This window comes from Stegastes partitus, unplaced genomic scaffold (assembly GCF_000690725.1).
Source record: "Stegastes partitus isolate 25-593 unplaced genomic scaffold, Stegastes_partitus-1.0.2 Scaffold383, whole genome shotgun sequence".
Taxonomy (NCBI): domain Eukaryota; kingdom Metazoa; phylum Chordata; class Actinopteri; family Pomacentridae; genus Stegastes; species Stegastes partitus.
In genome coordinates, this window is record NW_007578114.1 from 313,419 (window position 1) to 328,488 (window position 15,070).

Here is a 15,070-nt window from a genome sequence, read left to right on the forward strand (position 1 = left end):
TTTATGGAGTTCGTTAGTTACACAGCCAATGGGCACAGAGTTAGAAATGATTGACATGTCTATCCTCCAATCGCGTTGGTGGATCTGTTTGCACGATGTCCAATGAGGTTACAGAAAACCGGCAGCGCGCGGAAGAGGAAAGTCTGCAAAGGCTATACGTTTGTCAAAAATAAGCTAAGTTAGCAACGGTAGTTTGGCTAGTACCCACGGCGGTACGATATAATATTAAAACGACTAGCCAGAAGTATATTTCAAGTAAATTTCTGGAAATCGCTAGACGTAACTGTTATTCAGCTATAGACGTAGATAAAGTTGGATTTGTAAACCAGCTTTAACTAGTGGTCACGGCGAATGCAGAAAGTGGCTAGCTAGTTGTTAACGATAACCGCAGCTAGCTAGCTAGCTAGCAACCGTTGTTGTCAGCAAGTGATTAACCAGAAAATGTCATCAGCGTAGAGATACCGACAGTCAAGGTGTGGTTTTAAAAGTGTGTTTTTTCCCTTTATAACTGCGAGGATAATATTAAAAGGTGGACATAATGCACCACGTCAAAATCAAGACTGAACGGCCAGGTAAGGGCATCTCTAAAAGTTTTACATCTCATAATAATACATTTGTCAACCTCCCTATAGTTAATGTGATTAACAAGTAGAGCTAGACGATGTAGCTGAAAAGCATTATTTTAACCTTTGTATGGAACTATTTGTAGTAAAGACAAACAAAATAAAGGCTAAAAATTGCATTTAATAATTTTGTTTTTAGCAGGGTACACATGAAATAATTTTAACACAACAATGACAAACACATGCTAATACATGCATTTGCACAAACAAAAAAAATAATCTCCGCCTGATACAGTAAGTAAGGAAGCAGGTAACACCTGCAGGTGCACACAGGGTGATTAGAGGTTCCTGGTGGTGGGCCTGGACCAGGTATCAGAGCCTGCACAGACCTTCATGTGCATCCCAGCTTCAAGTCTGTGGTTGTGGCGGTGGACACAAGGTTGTGGGTGTGTTTTTGTTTCTTTTACATATTTTATTGATCCCACAAGCGGTGGCATATTCCAACTTAAGAAACTGGGGTATGTAGGGTAAAACAGGGTCTGAACACAGGGTCATGCACACTGCACTAGATGGTGTTAAGGGCCCAGCAGTGGCACCTTCCAATCAACAGTCTGAAGCCTTAACCACTGAGCCACCACAACGCCAAGATGGTGATTCCCATCTCGTAAGGGCAACCAACATTTCCTAAAGACAGCAGGGGAGATCTGCGGCTCTGGGCTGGGACACCTGAGGAGACCTGCATGGATGCCACTGCAAGAGTGATGGAGGGAAAAGGTTCTGTTATCAAGGGATGTGATAGGATGTTTATAAGCTGGGAATGAGGCATGGGTCAAATGCGTTTAAGTGAAACTATGGAACATTCTGTCTTAAAATTGTCTTATTGCTCTTGATGAAGTGTCTAATGCTGGTATATATCACATAAATTTTCTCCTGATCTAGCCAATTGCATTTGGCTTTGTAGGTACGACTAAAATCAGTCGCCAGGATTAGGAAAGATTCCCTCAAGCGAAAAAACAGAGGATGATAATGTCACCTTCATTCAGTTTTTTGCAGATTTAGTCATTTGTTCTTTTTTCAATGACATATTCACTTTCTAAACAACTGTTATTACTACCTCTGCAGATTTAGAGGGGACAGGTGCTCGCAGCAGATTGGATGCTGTGTTAAAGGGACTGGTAGAGAAGACTGAGAACGAAAGGTTAGTAGCATTATTGGTACATACATAATTATCTGACAATGGTGATTATTGTCTAACATCTAAACTAATATCTTTGTACCCTCCACAGAGAGCAGAATGAGGGTGATCCAGGAAAAATATCAGCTGACTCTTTAAACAAGTATGGACAAGTGATTTAAATGTTCAAATGTTTTTTAAAAACTCTCCAGAATGAATGGTCCTGTGAAGTTAATTAATGTCTATGTTACTATTTCAATGTAAAACCAAGTATTGATGTTATATATTATCCTAACATTGCCTATTACACTTGCTCTCTCTAGGGATTTGTCTCCATCATCTGCTGGAAAAAGGTAGGTGTCTGTATTTTTCACTCTGAGTTGACAGCAACTTTTACATATTTATACCTTTAACAAGTTCCGGACAATAATGAATGCAAACGTACAGGAAGCAGCAGCGCCTGTGAATTATTTGGACATTCTTACGGTCACTATTGTTGTTTTGATTTTTTTTCTCTCAGACCTTCCGCTCGATTTCCACAGCATCGGAGGAAGAAGCGAAAAGAGATGGATGAGGGCATACCAGAGAGCAATCAGCATAAACAAAGTGAGCTTGATGAAAATAGTGACGAAATAATCCAGCAAGAATTTCTGTTGCAGATTTCTTTCTCTTCTTGTGTCTCTGTTACTGTGTGACCACTTTGCCTTTTCCTTCACTGCACAATTATTTGCTTTTAATTATCTTGCTGTTTTCTGTCTTTCTCCTTTTGCTAGATGCTTACATTATTAAGTTATTTGATCGCAGTGTGGATCTGGCTCAGTTTAACACCAGCACCCCGCTGTATCCTATCTGCCGTGCATGGATGAGAAACAATCCTTCTGTTCGAGAGCCAGCTACTTCCCCAAGTTCTCCCCACAGCATGGCAGAGGAAGAGGTGAGGCTACTAAGATATATGTTGAATCACATTCATTTTATTTAAAATGTGCAAGAGTACTTTCTGTATGGAATTAAGGTTGCACTTCATTGATATTCTGTCTTTTAAGTTTAAAAAACTTCAACTAAACTAAAATGAAGTTGCTAGCTTGCTCCATCACAGAATAAGGAATAGGGCTGGTATTCTGTTGTAGTCACACAGTTTGATCTGGTTCATAAAAGTATTCTTATTTTGGAAAAATATATTCAGTGAAAAGGAAGATAAACTACATTTTGGCTCTTACTCCAGTTCACTTTGTACCACACCACTGATTCATGCCATTTGTCCACTGAGTTGCAAATGTAAAATAACTGACTTCTAAGTTAGTTTTGATTACAGTCAGTGTCTCCATCCCTGCAAGAACAATGAAACGATTTCAGTGTGACTAAGCACGAAATGTGCCAAATGAGTATCTTTTGAGTTTCGATTTTGTAATGTGTTTGAAGTGACTGTTCAAAGCTGTACTCTTAAAACATCTGCATTAGTAAAACCAGTAATTTTGTGTAAAATTGTCTTTGAAACAGTGTAATAAACTTTAAAGAAAGTATTCACAAGTGTTTCCTACGAAATACTAGTAATTGCTTAGTGCAAATGATCGGCATCTGTTCAGCAGCTTTCATTTTTCTACATTTCTTTCTTTTACCAGGTTACAGACATGATCAACGGCAAAGGTCAGAACGTGTACCGACTTCCACCTCCAACGTCCTGTCCAGTTAGCACTACTGGTGAACCCATCAACCTCAGGATCCCACACAATGAAAAACCCACTGTTACCAAGGTTGTTGCATTATATGTGATTTGCCTTTAAAAAAATAAAATAAAACAAAATAAAATGTACTTCTAATATTAATTTGAACGCATTTAATAATACATCAAGTTCATCAGTTTACTCTTTTTCTACAGTTAACAGATGTTGCTGTACCAGGATCTTTTATATGTGACCACATGGAACGCTGGAAAAAGATACGGCAAAAGTATGTACTTCACAAAAGGCCATTTAAGACACACTGTCATTTGTTCTTTTGTCATAATGTACTTAGCAAAGTAATTACCATAATTTCTGGACTATTGAGTGCACCTGACTATAAGCCGCACCCACTCACTTTAAAAAGAAAACAAATTTTGTACGTATATAGGCCGCACTTGTCTACAAGGTGTCCACGTTGTAGCATGAGATATTTACACAGAAAGATTTTTTTAAACTTTTAATTAAATACATACCAGTAACATACACAAATACGTACCGTAAATGCTGTTTTCCAAACAGTGCCTGTAACACAGCTGTTAAAAAAATAAAAGAAATACAGTGGCCTACCAGGAAAAGTCACTGATCGCTATCTTCATCTTCCTCCTGCGCACTAAAACCACTAAAGTCATCTTCAGTGTCAGAATTGAACAGCCTCAGAATTACTTTGTCACACACTTCCTCGGTGTCTCTTTCGTTGTCGCTGTCAGTGTCACTCTCGGGGCAAATTCATAAAAATCCATAAATTAGCCACATCCTAGTTTAAGCCGCAGTGTTCAAAGTGTGTGAAAAAAGCAGCAACTTATAGTCTGGAATTTACAATAAGGACAGTACACAGTGCATTATTCTTTGTCACACAGCAAGGAGCCAGACTTGCAAACAAAGTTATTTTCTGGCTGTTTTGTCCTGAACAGAAACACTGAGCTCTTGCATGCATTTCAGAACAAACGGCATCATGTCAGATAGCATTATCCAAGCTAGGTGTACTGAATGGTAAAAGTGTAGACTTTAATAATGCTTCCATTTTATACACATTGTAGACCTGCCGGTTTACGGTATTTCATCTCAGTAGTGATTGACAAATCTAACTTCCTTGTAACAAGGAAGCCATGAATTGAATTTGCTATCATGTGATGCAAACACAGGATGCATGGCATAATTTGGCCCATGTGGAAAATCTAATTTCAGTCATTCTTCAGAATTTGTGCAGAACTCACTTCTTGTTTAGCTTGTCGCATTGGTTCTGTATAGTGCAATAACTGTGACATGTTGTGTTAGTTGTTGTGTTACACACCTGTCTATTCGGCAAACAGCATTACTACAAGGGGGCTATTACAGGTGACCAGTTTTGGTTTTGTTTGGCGGGAGAGGTGGGTTACCAGAGTTTAGCTTGTTGTACAGCTCTTCCTTGTTTCTTAAACCTGTTTACACACTGCATTGGAGTATAGCAGATTAGAAGAAGTGTGGATTCAGTGTTTGTGTCCTTAAAGTTAAAAGCTATCAACTGCCGGTTTCATGTGAGATATTGGAAATAAAGAAGTGAGGCTTGGATTTCTGTTTTTAACAAAGACATATGTATAAAGTTTAGTCATGTGTGTAGTTTCTGTAAGTGTATTTGCAAGCTTGATTTTTTTTTTTAATATCAGTGTGGTGAAAAGTTTCGGATGAGCTGAGCTGACCCATGATTATTTGTTGTTTTTTTTTCTTTTCAGATGGAAGGAATGCTCCAACAAGAACCAGTTAAGATACAGTGAGAGTATCAAGATCCTTAAGGAAATGAAGGAGCTCTATGATCGCTAGCGGACCACCTTGTAGCACTCAGCACACAGTGGACTCTATGCATAAACACGGCTCTGCAGTCAGTGTTTGAATTCACCTGCCTTCTACACAGTCAGACTCATAGGAAAGCATCAACACAACCTTGAGCCTTAAAAGACCTGACGTCCTTTGTATCGCAGAACGAGTTTGTTACAGTTCCTTGTGTGTGAGCGTCCCTTTGTGCTATGTGGGATTTATACAAAAAAAATCTACGTAGATGTCTGATTAATTTAACTCACTCATCAGTTTCTTTTCCCAGATACACTGTGACTTGTGCATCCTCGACATGAACAACAATTAAAGTCCATTGTGATGTCTTCCATTTTCAGGTTTACCTCCTTTTTTTTAACACCTTTCTGACAACACAACAGCCACAAGTAACTTAATGAGCCTACAGATAACGTGATACTAGCTGTGACTCATTACTTAGACGTGAATGGTAACAGCTTGCTGTTTCTTTATTAGTCAGCGGTTAAGCCCAGTTACCTGGAGATACAGCTCCGATTACATTTTATACATGAAAGTGAAGTCATTTAATGAACACGCCTCCGTTCTCTCTTGTAATTCTGCTTATTACCAATTACAGAAATCAAAGTGTAGTCTGTTACAATGATTTTCTGTCTGTACTACAACACATTCGTTCTGAGATCAGTCACTGTCTGAGGTTAAGGAGCTGATAGTTTGAATGTACGTTTGCATCAAACAATGCAGGAATCAAAGACTTTTTCAATGTGTATTTTAACAGTTTAGTGTATACTTGTGTGGATATAGGTCTCTACGTTAACACTGGCATTAAAGATTCTGATGTTCAGAGCTTGAATTCCACGTTTGACCATAAACGAGCAGCCTTGTCGCCTAGTAAGAGTGAAACCATGCAACTGCTGTAATTAGGGGTGTGCATCTCTACCTTAGGAGGCGATCCGATACGAATCTAGATACATGGGTTACGATTCACTAACGGTACATTTTAAGACATTACGATGCCATTCGGTGCAGCTTGAATCTCTTTGTGTGGTGAAAAGAAGAGAAACGTATCAGGTCAGAACAATGTCATGTTTATTTTGCAAATACACAGACAAGACAGACTGCTGCTGTATTAAATATGAGAAAATATGAACATTAACCCCTTCAGGTTATTGCAATCCATAACTTTTGCAAACTGAAAACATTCAACGTGGCCTCAGTTTGTTCTGATGCATTTTATCAAACCAAACTAATGTTCTGCTTCGTGTTGTTGTGTTGGGAGGCTGCTGCGTGTGAACGAACCCGAGTTAAGCTTCAAGTTCTGCTCTGTATTTCTGTACTCTGGGTTTTGCTTGGTCAGACAAAAATATGTTTTGTGTGTCATCATTAAACACACAGGGTGTATCTGTGTTAAGTTGTGGCTATCACCAGTTGATCTGGGCGTGTTTCCTGAATAGTCACCAGGTGTTAAACCAGGGCTGCACACTAACGTTTTCACTGCGAGCACCGATGCAATCAGCTATCTTATCTGGTCGCGCCTTCCATTTTGTCACAGGAGAAAACACATCGCTTGCTGAACATCTGCTTATCAATAGACGCTACAATTTACAGATGTTCCCTAAACGCCTTACAAACCCTGGTAGCTGCTGTCGGTGGGCGCGGTGCACTCAGACAGGTGTGTGACCGAAAAATACTTTGAAAACAGTTCAGCTGGAGCGTTTCAGTGTCAGATTTGTCCGAGATGGAATCGTCGTATGAGATCTGTTGAGAATAGAAACCCGGTGCTTTAGTCAGTTGAACTTTGAGATTGTGAAGTTGCACAGTTTCTTCTTGGTTTGTCTTGTAAATCATACTATGTTTGGTTCAAAATGCACAATTGAGGACAGTTGGTGCTGTTGTGACGCCCAAACTACCACAAGTCTCAAACTGAGGAAAGCATGTGGAGCAAATGTATGCAATAAGATAAGAAGCATGTACCTAAGTTAAAGTCCTGCATGAGTGATAATACTTGTGGTTAAAATATTAAACGTAGTGGATTGTTATTATAGATGCCCGTCGATGGGCAACTACGGAGTAATCGTGCCCTTGTATTTGTATTTGTGTGTTTTTTCGCAGAAACGAGTTTGAACCTGAAACTTCATGCATGACCTTGGTACGGTCCCGTCTCGGTGTGGTTAGATTTTGGGGTTGATGCATGCATTGGCGACCGCTACAGAGGTCAAAGGTCGCATTATCCAAAAAATCTGTGTATGACTAAAAATGCACAAAAAGACATAAGCTTACTATATTAACTTAGGAAGGCATATGAGGCCTATAAACTGGTGATGTAACATGAAATTTACACAAAGGTCAAACTGAAGGTCTTAAATCGCAAATTTTAAATCCATTAGAACTTTGAGAAGGTCTAAGACAAATATATAGCTTCTTACTACAATCAGATAGGAGCCCATATTGGTGATGTGACATTTGACCTTGGACGAAAGGTCAAGGTCTGGCTAGTCGTAAATCTTAGCTGCTCAGCTGTAGGCGTAAATTACAGCGAAACGCTTCCCCTCCATGCACATTATCTGTGTTACATGACAGACTAAGCTCTTGTTACATTATTTATCATTTTAAAGCAAAATCAAGGCAAGTTCATCCTCAAGTAGGCACACAGTAAAACACAGTAAACATGCATACATCGGGCAACTATGTCCCTCTACTGAGGCCTCTCTAGTTATATATTGTTTGCCCCGATTCTTTAGTTGAAAGCCCAAGAACCAACTGGAGAAATCATCAGTTCACAGATGTAGAATTTATTTCGGTCGCAGGTAAAGTGAGTCAGTGCTGGGCTCGGAGTGGCACAGCTCTCGTGAGAGCTCTATCAGAAGGAGCCCCTCGATATCCAGAAATGACTCACATTGATCTTCTCGGGCTGGGGCTGCCCCATACAGAGGTTGGAACTTGTATGCAACCAAGTATAATTAGCCCGTTACCAATGATGTAGACAGACATACCTCATTCACACTCTGTTCTCGAAATGTGGTAAGCATCATGTGTGGATGTTGTTGGTACGGCGTGTATCTAAAGTAGCAGTCTTAACTGATAGAACAGAGGAGTTTCAGTTGTCTCCTAGTCTGTAAACCAGTTCTAACCAGCCATGTGTTCTTCAAGGACATGCATTGTGCTCAGTAAAAAACAGGATCATAGGTTCAGTGGAGAAATACAGATTCAGAATACATGATTGCTCATAACATAGCTAATTCTAACAATATGATAACAGATTATTGGGTCTGCAGCATTCTACTGTTGTAACTGCTGCAGGTTTGAACTACTTTACATCCAGAGACAAAAGAGGAGAGGGGGTCTCAGACACAGATCTCTCGGCTCTTGAGATTTGCGCAGAAAAAATCACAGAACATGAGATCTCGTGGAAAAAACACAAAACGAAAAAAGTAGAGAAAAAAAGAAAGAGAGGGGAAAACACACACACATGAAATGTAAGCCGGACTACAAACGGCCTCTTGTAAGAATCCAAATAGGTTTGAAACCACTGGTTTAATCTGTAACTATGTGGTTTTAAAGCTTACAATAGTACCCGCTGTGTGAAACCATCTTAGTGGTAACTGAAGCTATCAGATGAAGGCCGTGGTATAAACAGTACAATATTTCTGTGTGTAACATAGTTAAGTACATAAATAGGGTAAAAAAAACGAAAAGTGCAGTACTTGAAAAAATGTATGAAGTTACTTTCCACCACTGCAACTGACAGAAAGTGTGATTAATTTACTAAATTACTTGTAGACACAATAGTCTTCAAAAAGTGCTTGAATGTTTGTGTAAAGGATGTGCAGTATGTTATATGCAGGTGTGCTATACAGTCAGTATCAAAGCCAAATTAATTTTCCATTTCCTTCTTTTGAACAGATTCTGTCTGTCTGTTTGCTCTCTGAAGTATCTGACAGTGGTTTGAACAACGGTTTACGTTCCATTTTGCAAATGAAACGATAAAGGTTTCGCACATGCAGCTTGTTATATCCTGTGAGATAAACCTTGTGGCGAGTGGCGTCAGTCATGCAGACAGACAAGATCAGTTCATCAACAATACATTTTTATTCAGTTTAGAAAAGCACAGTTCTCTTGTGAAGTTCAAGCTGGTGTTACAGTTAATTGATGCTGCTGTGGAAAAGCCTATAATATTAAGTATGGATAAAAAAAGCCGGAGCATCAAAAAAATTCACAAACATCAACATAAATGTGTATAAAAAAGTCCTTTTAAGCAATTTTGGTGTCGTTGCAGCCACAGCATAAAAGTATAAAACATTTTTCTTTCAATTTACACATTAATTGTTTCATCAAGCACTTCATATTTACAACTTAAAGCTGCAACACACACATACACACACACACACACACACACACACACACACAGGCATGTTCAGTTACTGACTAATTTGTTGTGTAACTTCTGTGTGTAATAAAAAGCTGCTTACATAAGTAAAAAATAGATGAAAGTTGTACAGGAGCTCAGGAATCAGCTCTTATCAGCCGTTAATGAAAACATGTTGGTAAGTTTTTCATTTGAAATAATATTATAATAACACATGTTAAAAGTTTTTTTTTTTTTTTTTTAAATGTGGGTTTATTTTTATGCACACTGCCTTTTGGTTGTTGAGGTTTTCATTCGGTGCTCATAGTCTCCTCGATTTTGCATTCTGTGAAGGTTAGGGAAGCTTCTGTGCCTTTTCTCTCCATAGGTGCACTTGAGTCTGATTTCCGGGAAATCCGGGAAAAGTGTGACGACAAGGAGCGAGAAGACACAAAAGACAAGTGGTCCTCTGCAAGGGCGCTCTCCAGGACTAGACATATGGACTGCTTGAGCTTCTTCAGGAATTCATCGCACATGAAAACGTAGAGAATGGGGTTCAGGCAGCTGTTCAAAGCAGCCAGACCCATAGACACAGGACCTCCAATCTTAAGTATGCTCCTCAGATCCCTGTTATATCTGGCCTTTAATTCTATAAAACTCAAAATATGGACTGGCAACCAGCAGATGAAGAAGGCAAAAATGACAGAGAAAATGATCCTTCGAGACTTCGATTTCTTAATCCTCTGTATTCGGCTTGCACGAACACCTATGGCCACGTGAGAGATGAGTATCACCAGGAAAGGGATGACGAAGCCCACAACGCAGCGAAAAGTGTAGAGGATCCATTTCTGTTTCTGTGTCACGTTTGAAGGATAAACGCACTTTGTTGTCACGTTATTCTGAGAAAGGGAGCGAAAAGTGGCATAAGGGATGCTGCAGATCCCAGCAGTCACCCAGATCACAACACAGATGAGCTGAGCTTTGAAGACGGTGCGCCTGTTGTGTGCCCACACCGCCACCGTGACGGACAAGCACCGGTCCAGACTTATGGTGGTCAGGAGAAAGACACTGGCAAACATGTTGATTACAGTCACAAAGTTGTTTAGTTTGCACATTTCAAGACCAAAATCCCACTGGTTCCCCCGAGAGTGAGAAATAATCAAGAAAATCAGGAAGGTCGTGAAGAGGAAGTCAGCCACGGCCAAGTTGAGAAACCAAACTGAGTTGACTGTTCTCTTCATCCTGACGCCCGTCACGTAGATGACCAGACCGTTGCCCACAGTCCCCACAATGAAAATCAAGCAGTACAGGACCAGAGAGGCTGTCTTCATGTGTGTAATTGCGGCGTCCAGTCCAGATGTTGGACTTGCAGTGAGAGTCTTGTTATCTAATGAACAAAAAAGGAAATGCTGTAATGCAGACATCAGACATATTCTGCAATATGCATTGAAAAAACTGAAATCTTGATCACTTTTCTAGCCAGATTTCATGAAGTTTCAACTAACTGCACATGATTTTATAGTTTTAATTGTTGCTCTAGAACATGTTCTGTGCAATACTGGCTCCCACTAGAACGGATGCAAGAGTTATAGAATACTCTGCAGTGAACTGCAAGTTAATATTTGCTCAGTTTCTGTTTTGTTCAGGTAAAAATTCTAAGCAAGTCTCCTATTTTAGAGCAGTTTAGTCCAAAAAATATGATGAAGCTAAAAAGTGTCTTACCGGTCCGCATCTTCCTTGTAGCTGCAAGAGTCTGTTTTCATTCTGAGCTGATCTGTGCCTGCTTGTACTTGTTCTCTATATCTGATTACTCCTCCTTCTCAGTCAGTCCAGCTGCCAATGAGACAGCACCGTCATGCACAGAGATCTGGTTCTGTGCTAATCTGAATTTTACATCTGCTAAATTACTACATCCTCCAATGCAACTTTTTCATCACTCTGCATGTTCTCAGGCTGACCTAAAAAAACAAACAAACAAACAGGACTCCAGAACTGGTAGTTTTATGAGTTTATTGCATCATTTCTCACAAAGGCATCAAACAGCAGCCCACTGTGTGGCTGCACCAGTGTGTAACGCACGCTTAGTTGTAAGCGACAGTCTGGTCGATCCACTGGCGCAGGTAGGACACACGGGCGTACACGGCAGGGGTGCGCACGTTGCAGTTGGAGGTGCCCCAGGACACAATACCCACGAGGGACCACACACTACCGCTCTGGCAGACCAGAGGGCCACCGGAGTCATCCTAGAACAGAACAGATGTGTTTCTTTAACCTTAGAACACTAACGCCGGGTGATTTTCACCCACACGATTTTTGTCATGTGATTTTCATTGTGTTGCTGCTGTCCGAGCTGCATGCGGTATGTTTGTTTCCCACCTCCCATCTATGGTTTTTTCAAGAGGCATGCGTTCAGGTGATTTTCACCCGGCCTCAGTGATAGAGGGTAGCATATTTTATGGGTGGAATTTACCCAATGTTAATAATTGATCAGATTTTATATAGCGCTTTTCTGGACACTCAAAGACGCTTTACACTGTCAATTATTCATTCACACACATTGGTGGTAGCTACGATTGTAGTTACAGCTGCCCTGCCGACCACCACCTCAAACATACGCATTCACACCAGGCACGGTGGGTGAAGTGTCTTACCCAAGGACACAACGACCATGAAACAGGTTACAGGGCGGAATCGAACCACCGATCATTGATCGACTCGCTCTACCACCTGAGCCACAGCCGCCCCAATGTTAGTGTTTGTGTGTTGAAATCTCTTTGCACTTCTCAAGGGAAACAACATTCAGGCCACATCCTCTGCCTCATTTCATCCACAGCTGTCATCCTGCCACAGGCCTAGTTTCTCTGGCATGCTAACAAGTGATTAACATGTAGCTAATGTTCATTTACATCTGCAATCATTAGCTATGCAGATTTTATTTATTTTTTTCTACTAAAGCTCAGCTTTTAGCTAGTTAACTACAAGTGAAACTGTAGCACTCAGAGAGAGGAGAAAAAAAAGAAATCAGTGAAATTCCTGACTGAGCACACTAACGTTAAAATTAGTAACACCATCAGTAACGCCGGGTATATTTTACCTGATATAATATTCCAGATAAAAGTTTCCATCAAATTATGTACAAGTACAACACTGTATGACAAATTGTCGTACTGGGACATGTGAGCCTTGTCTGGTGAAGGCTCAGTTTGGTTCTGGTATGGAGTCTGTCTAAGGAAATTCATGTAGTCAAAAAAAATGTGGTAATTTTTCCCCTCTCAAAAATTGCCATTTTTTGTCAATCTCTGCCACAGTTGTCAGTGATGCCTTCACCAGACAAGGCTCACATGTCCCAGGAACGGCTGGACCAAAGAACAAGTTCCCAGCTCCATTATTTTTTCTGTTTGGAAATTTCTCGTTAAGGATTACCTGATTTTTCAATAATTTTGCTGCCTTTTTTTAGGGTCCCCCATGGTACCTTTTTTAAATTTTATGTGATATTGTATATTGGGAAATTAAAGAAGAGTCCTACAGTTTGTCATACAGTGTTGTACTTTTACATAAATGAATGAAAACTATATTTTTTTTCCAGATTATTATATCGGGTAAAATATACCCGGCGTTAGTTAAAGGGTTAAAATTCATTTAGATTTGCATTTCATGAAATGTGTGCTCTGTGCAACTTTGTGAGGTGACTCTTTGGTTTCAAGTTAACACACAGAGAGAGAGAACTGGAAATGAAGCAATTTCTAAGTAAGAATGTGGGAACTATTTCTTTGAAAGCCACCAGTGATTCACAAGAATCTTCTAGCAACTGTTTCTATGTAATATGCAAATCCTGAACTTTCCATTCACTTTATTATTAGTATAATATAAGAAAATAGTTACTAAATTTTGTTTCTGTTTATTTATCAATCAGTTACTACCAAGAGCTTACAACTCAAGTCTTACATTTCGGTCAGTAACCTAAAGATTACCTACATTTGTGATACATTAATAATTAATCATTCACAAGTGCATAAAAAAGGTGTTTCTTACTGGCTGGTTCATTAACAATTACAATCTGGTCATTGTTTTTTTTTTTAAAGAATTGCTTACTTTTCCTGTAACTGTGTATTTGAAGGCTTTTAAGTGGCTGTTACCTGACAGGAAGACACTCCAGAAGCACCACCACAGATCATGGCATCGGTGATTCTGTTCTGACCCCAGTACTGCCTGCACTGAGCAGGGCTCATCAGAGGAAGGGCAGCCTGCTGGAGGTAGCGAGGGCTTGCTGAGAACAGAAAATAAAGTGGAGATGAGGCTCATCTGCTCAATGAAAGTTGAGGTATGGTGAAACATGTGGCAGTACATGTTTGTTCTATTGTAACTATGCACATCTGTTAATTTGTTCTGTGTATACAGTCATTCACTCACAAGTCTGCCCGGTTCTTCCCCATCCAGTGGTGACACATGTGGTTCCAGAGGGGATGCTGGTGCTGGAGGAGGCCAGGCACACAGGAGACACACGGGCAGTCATCTGTGCTGGGGAGCTCAGCTTCAGAAGAGTGATGTCGTTGTTAAAGTTCTGGGTGTTGTAGTAGGGGTGAGTGATGGCCTGGATGGAGAGGTGAGGAAAAATTATACACAAATATAGTCATTTATTTCATAAAGCAGTGTTTGTATTTTTATAAATAAATCTCCGTAACGTATTCTGTTGCTCCTTACCCTGGAGATGGTCTTGACCTGAATTGGCTCACTGTTGGACTGGCGATCGTGCTCTCCCAGGATGACACGGTGATCTCTTGCACTAAAGAAAATAAAAGCAGTCAGACAAGTGATTACAGAGCGTTTTTCATGTTTGATTGTGGGCCACATTGAGTTACTTACGACACACGGCAGTGAGCAGCAGTCACAACCCAGTTCTGGTTGATCAGGGATCCTCCACAGAAGTGGAACCCTCTGCTATCCTAGGATTGAGAAGATGCTTATTCAGTTTTTGTCATTTGAGTTAATTAATAGTGTGTGATTGTAACCAAACCACAGCTGATGTGGAGTTTCTACCTGAAGGGAAACCTGCCAGGGCCAGGAACCAGACACAGCGGTCTCCCCATTCACAATCTTGTTGTATCCGCTCACTTTGGGTGGGATGGAAGGCATTCCACACCCTGAAGCCCAGAGACACAACGTAAAAGAATTATCTACTTGCCTCAAAATATGACATATATGCCCAGAAGTAGCAAGATGCAATCAATGCAGAAATGTACAAAGTCATTCATCAGATAGCAAGAATGGCACCCACAATTGCCACCACATCAAACAACTTTTCCACTGACACATGCATTGTATGTTGTTTAAGCTCAAGTCACTCACCCAGTGCGGAGGCCACAAGAGCAAAACAGCTGATGAGCAAGAACATGGTTGTGTCTCAGTTGAGATTCAGGTCCCTGAGGTTCAACTGAGCTGGACTCTGGCTTTTATAGTGTAGACATACAACCCCCTCCCCACCTGC

The 15,070-nt window shown here is 40.3% G+C and overlaps 3 protein-coding genes across 3 annotated transcripts; 1 reads left to right on the forward strand and 2 right to left on the reverse strand.

Annotated features, from left to right (window-relative positions):
* The first annotated feature begins 168 nt into the window (after positions 1–168).
* On the forward strand, positions 169–5,595 carry lin37 (lin-37 DREAM MuvB core complex component). Its single transcript, XM_008285006.1, has 9 exons — positions 169–572; positions 1,686–1,761; positions 1,850–1,900; positions 2,061–2,090; positions 2,258–2,343; positions 2,511–2,671; positions 3,357–3,488; positions 3,614–3,684; positions 5,168–5,595. The coding sequence occupies exons 1-9, from the start codon at positions 539–541 to the stop codon at positions 5,253–5,255; spliced, it is 729 nt and encodes a 242-aa protein (XP_008283228.1). The 5' UTR covers positions 169–538; the 3' UTR covers positions 5,256–5,595.
* A 3,714-nt stretch (positions 5,596–9,309) lies between these two features.
* LOC103359599 (chemokine-like receptor 1) lies at positions 9,310–11,378 on the reverse strand. The gene is made up of 2 exons (XM_008285007.1): positions 11,308–11,378; positions 9,310–10,972 (listed from the first exon to the last, which is right to left on the reverse strand). Exons 1-2 carry the CDS (start codon positions 11,315–11,317, stop codon positions 9,897–9,899), a joined length of 1,086 nt encoding a protein of 361 aa, XP_008283229.1. The 5' UTR covers positions 11,318–11,378; the 3' UTR covers positions 9,310–9,896.
* Positions 11,379–11,592: 214 nt separating this feature from the next.
* Positions 11,593–15,007, reverse strand: LOC103359600 (chymotrypsin-like protease CTRL-1). Its single transcript, XM_008285008.1, has 7 exons — positions 14,932–15,007; positions 14,623–14,726; positions 14,449–14,528; positions 14,287–14,368; positions 13,996–14,176; positions 13,722–13,852; positions 11,593–11,828 (listed from the first exon to the last, which is right to left on the reverse strand). The coding sequence occupies exons 1-7, from the start codon at positions 14,975–14,977 to the stop codon at positions 11,667–11,669; spliced, it is 786 nt and encodes a 261-aa protein (XP_008283230.1). The 5' UTR covers positions 14,978–15,007; the 3' UTR covers positions 11,593–11,666.
* Positions 15,008–15,070: the final 63 nt, after the last annotated feature.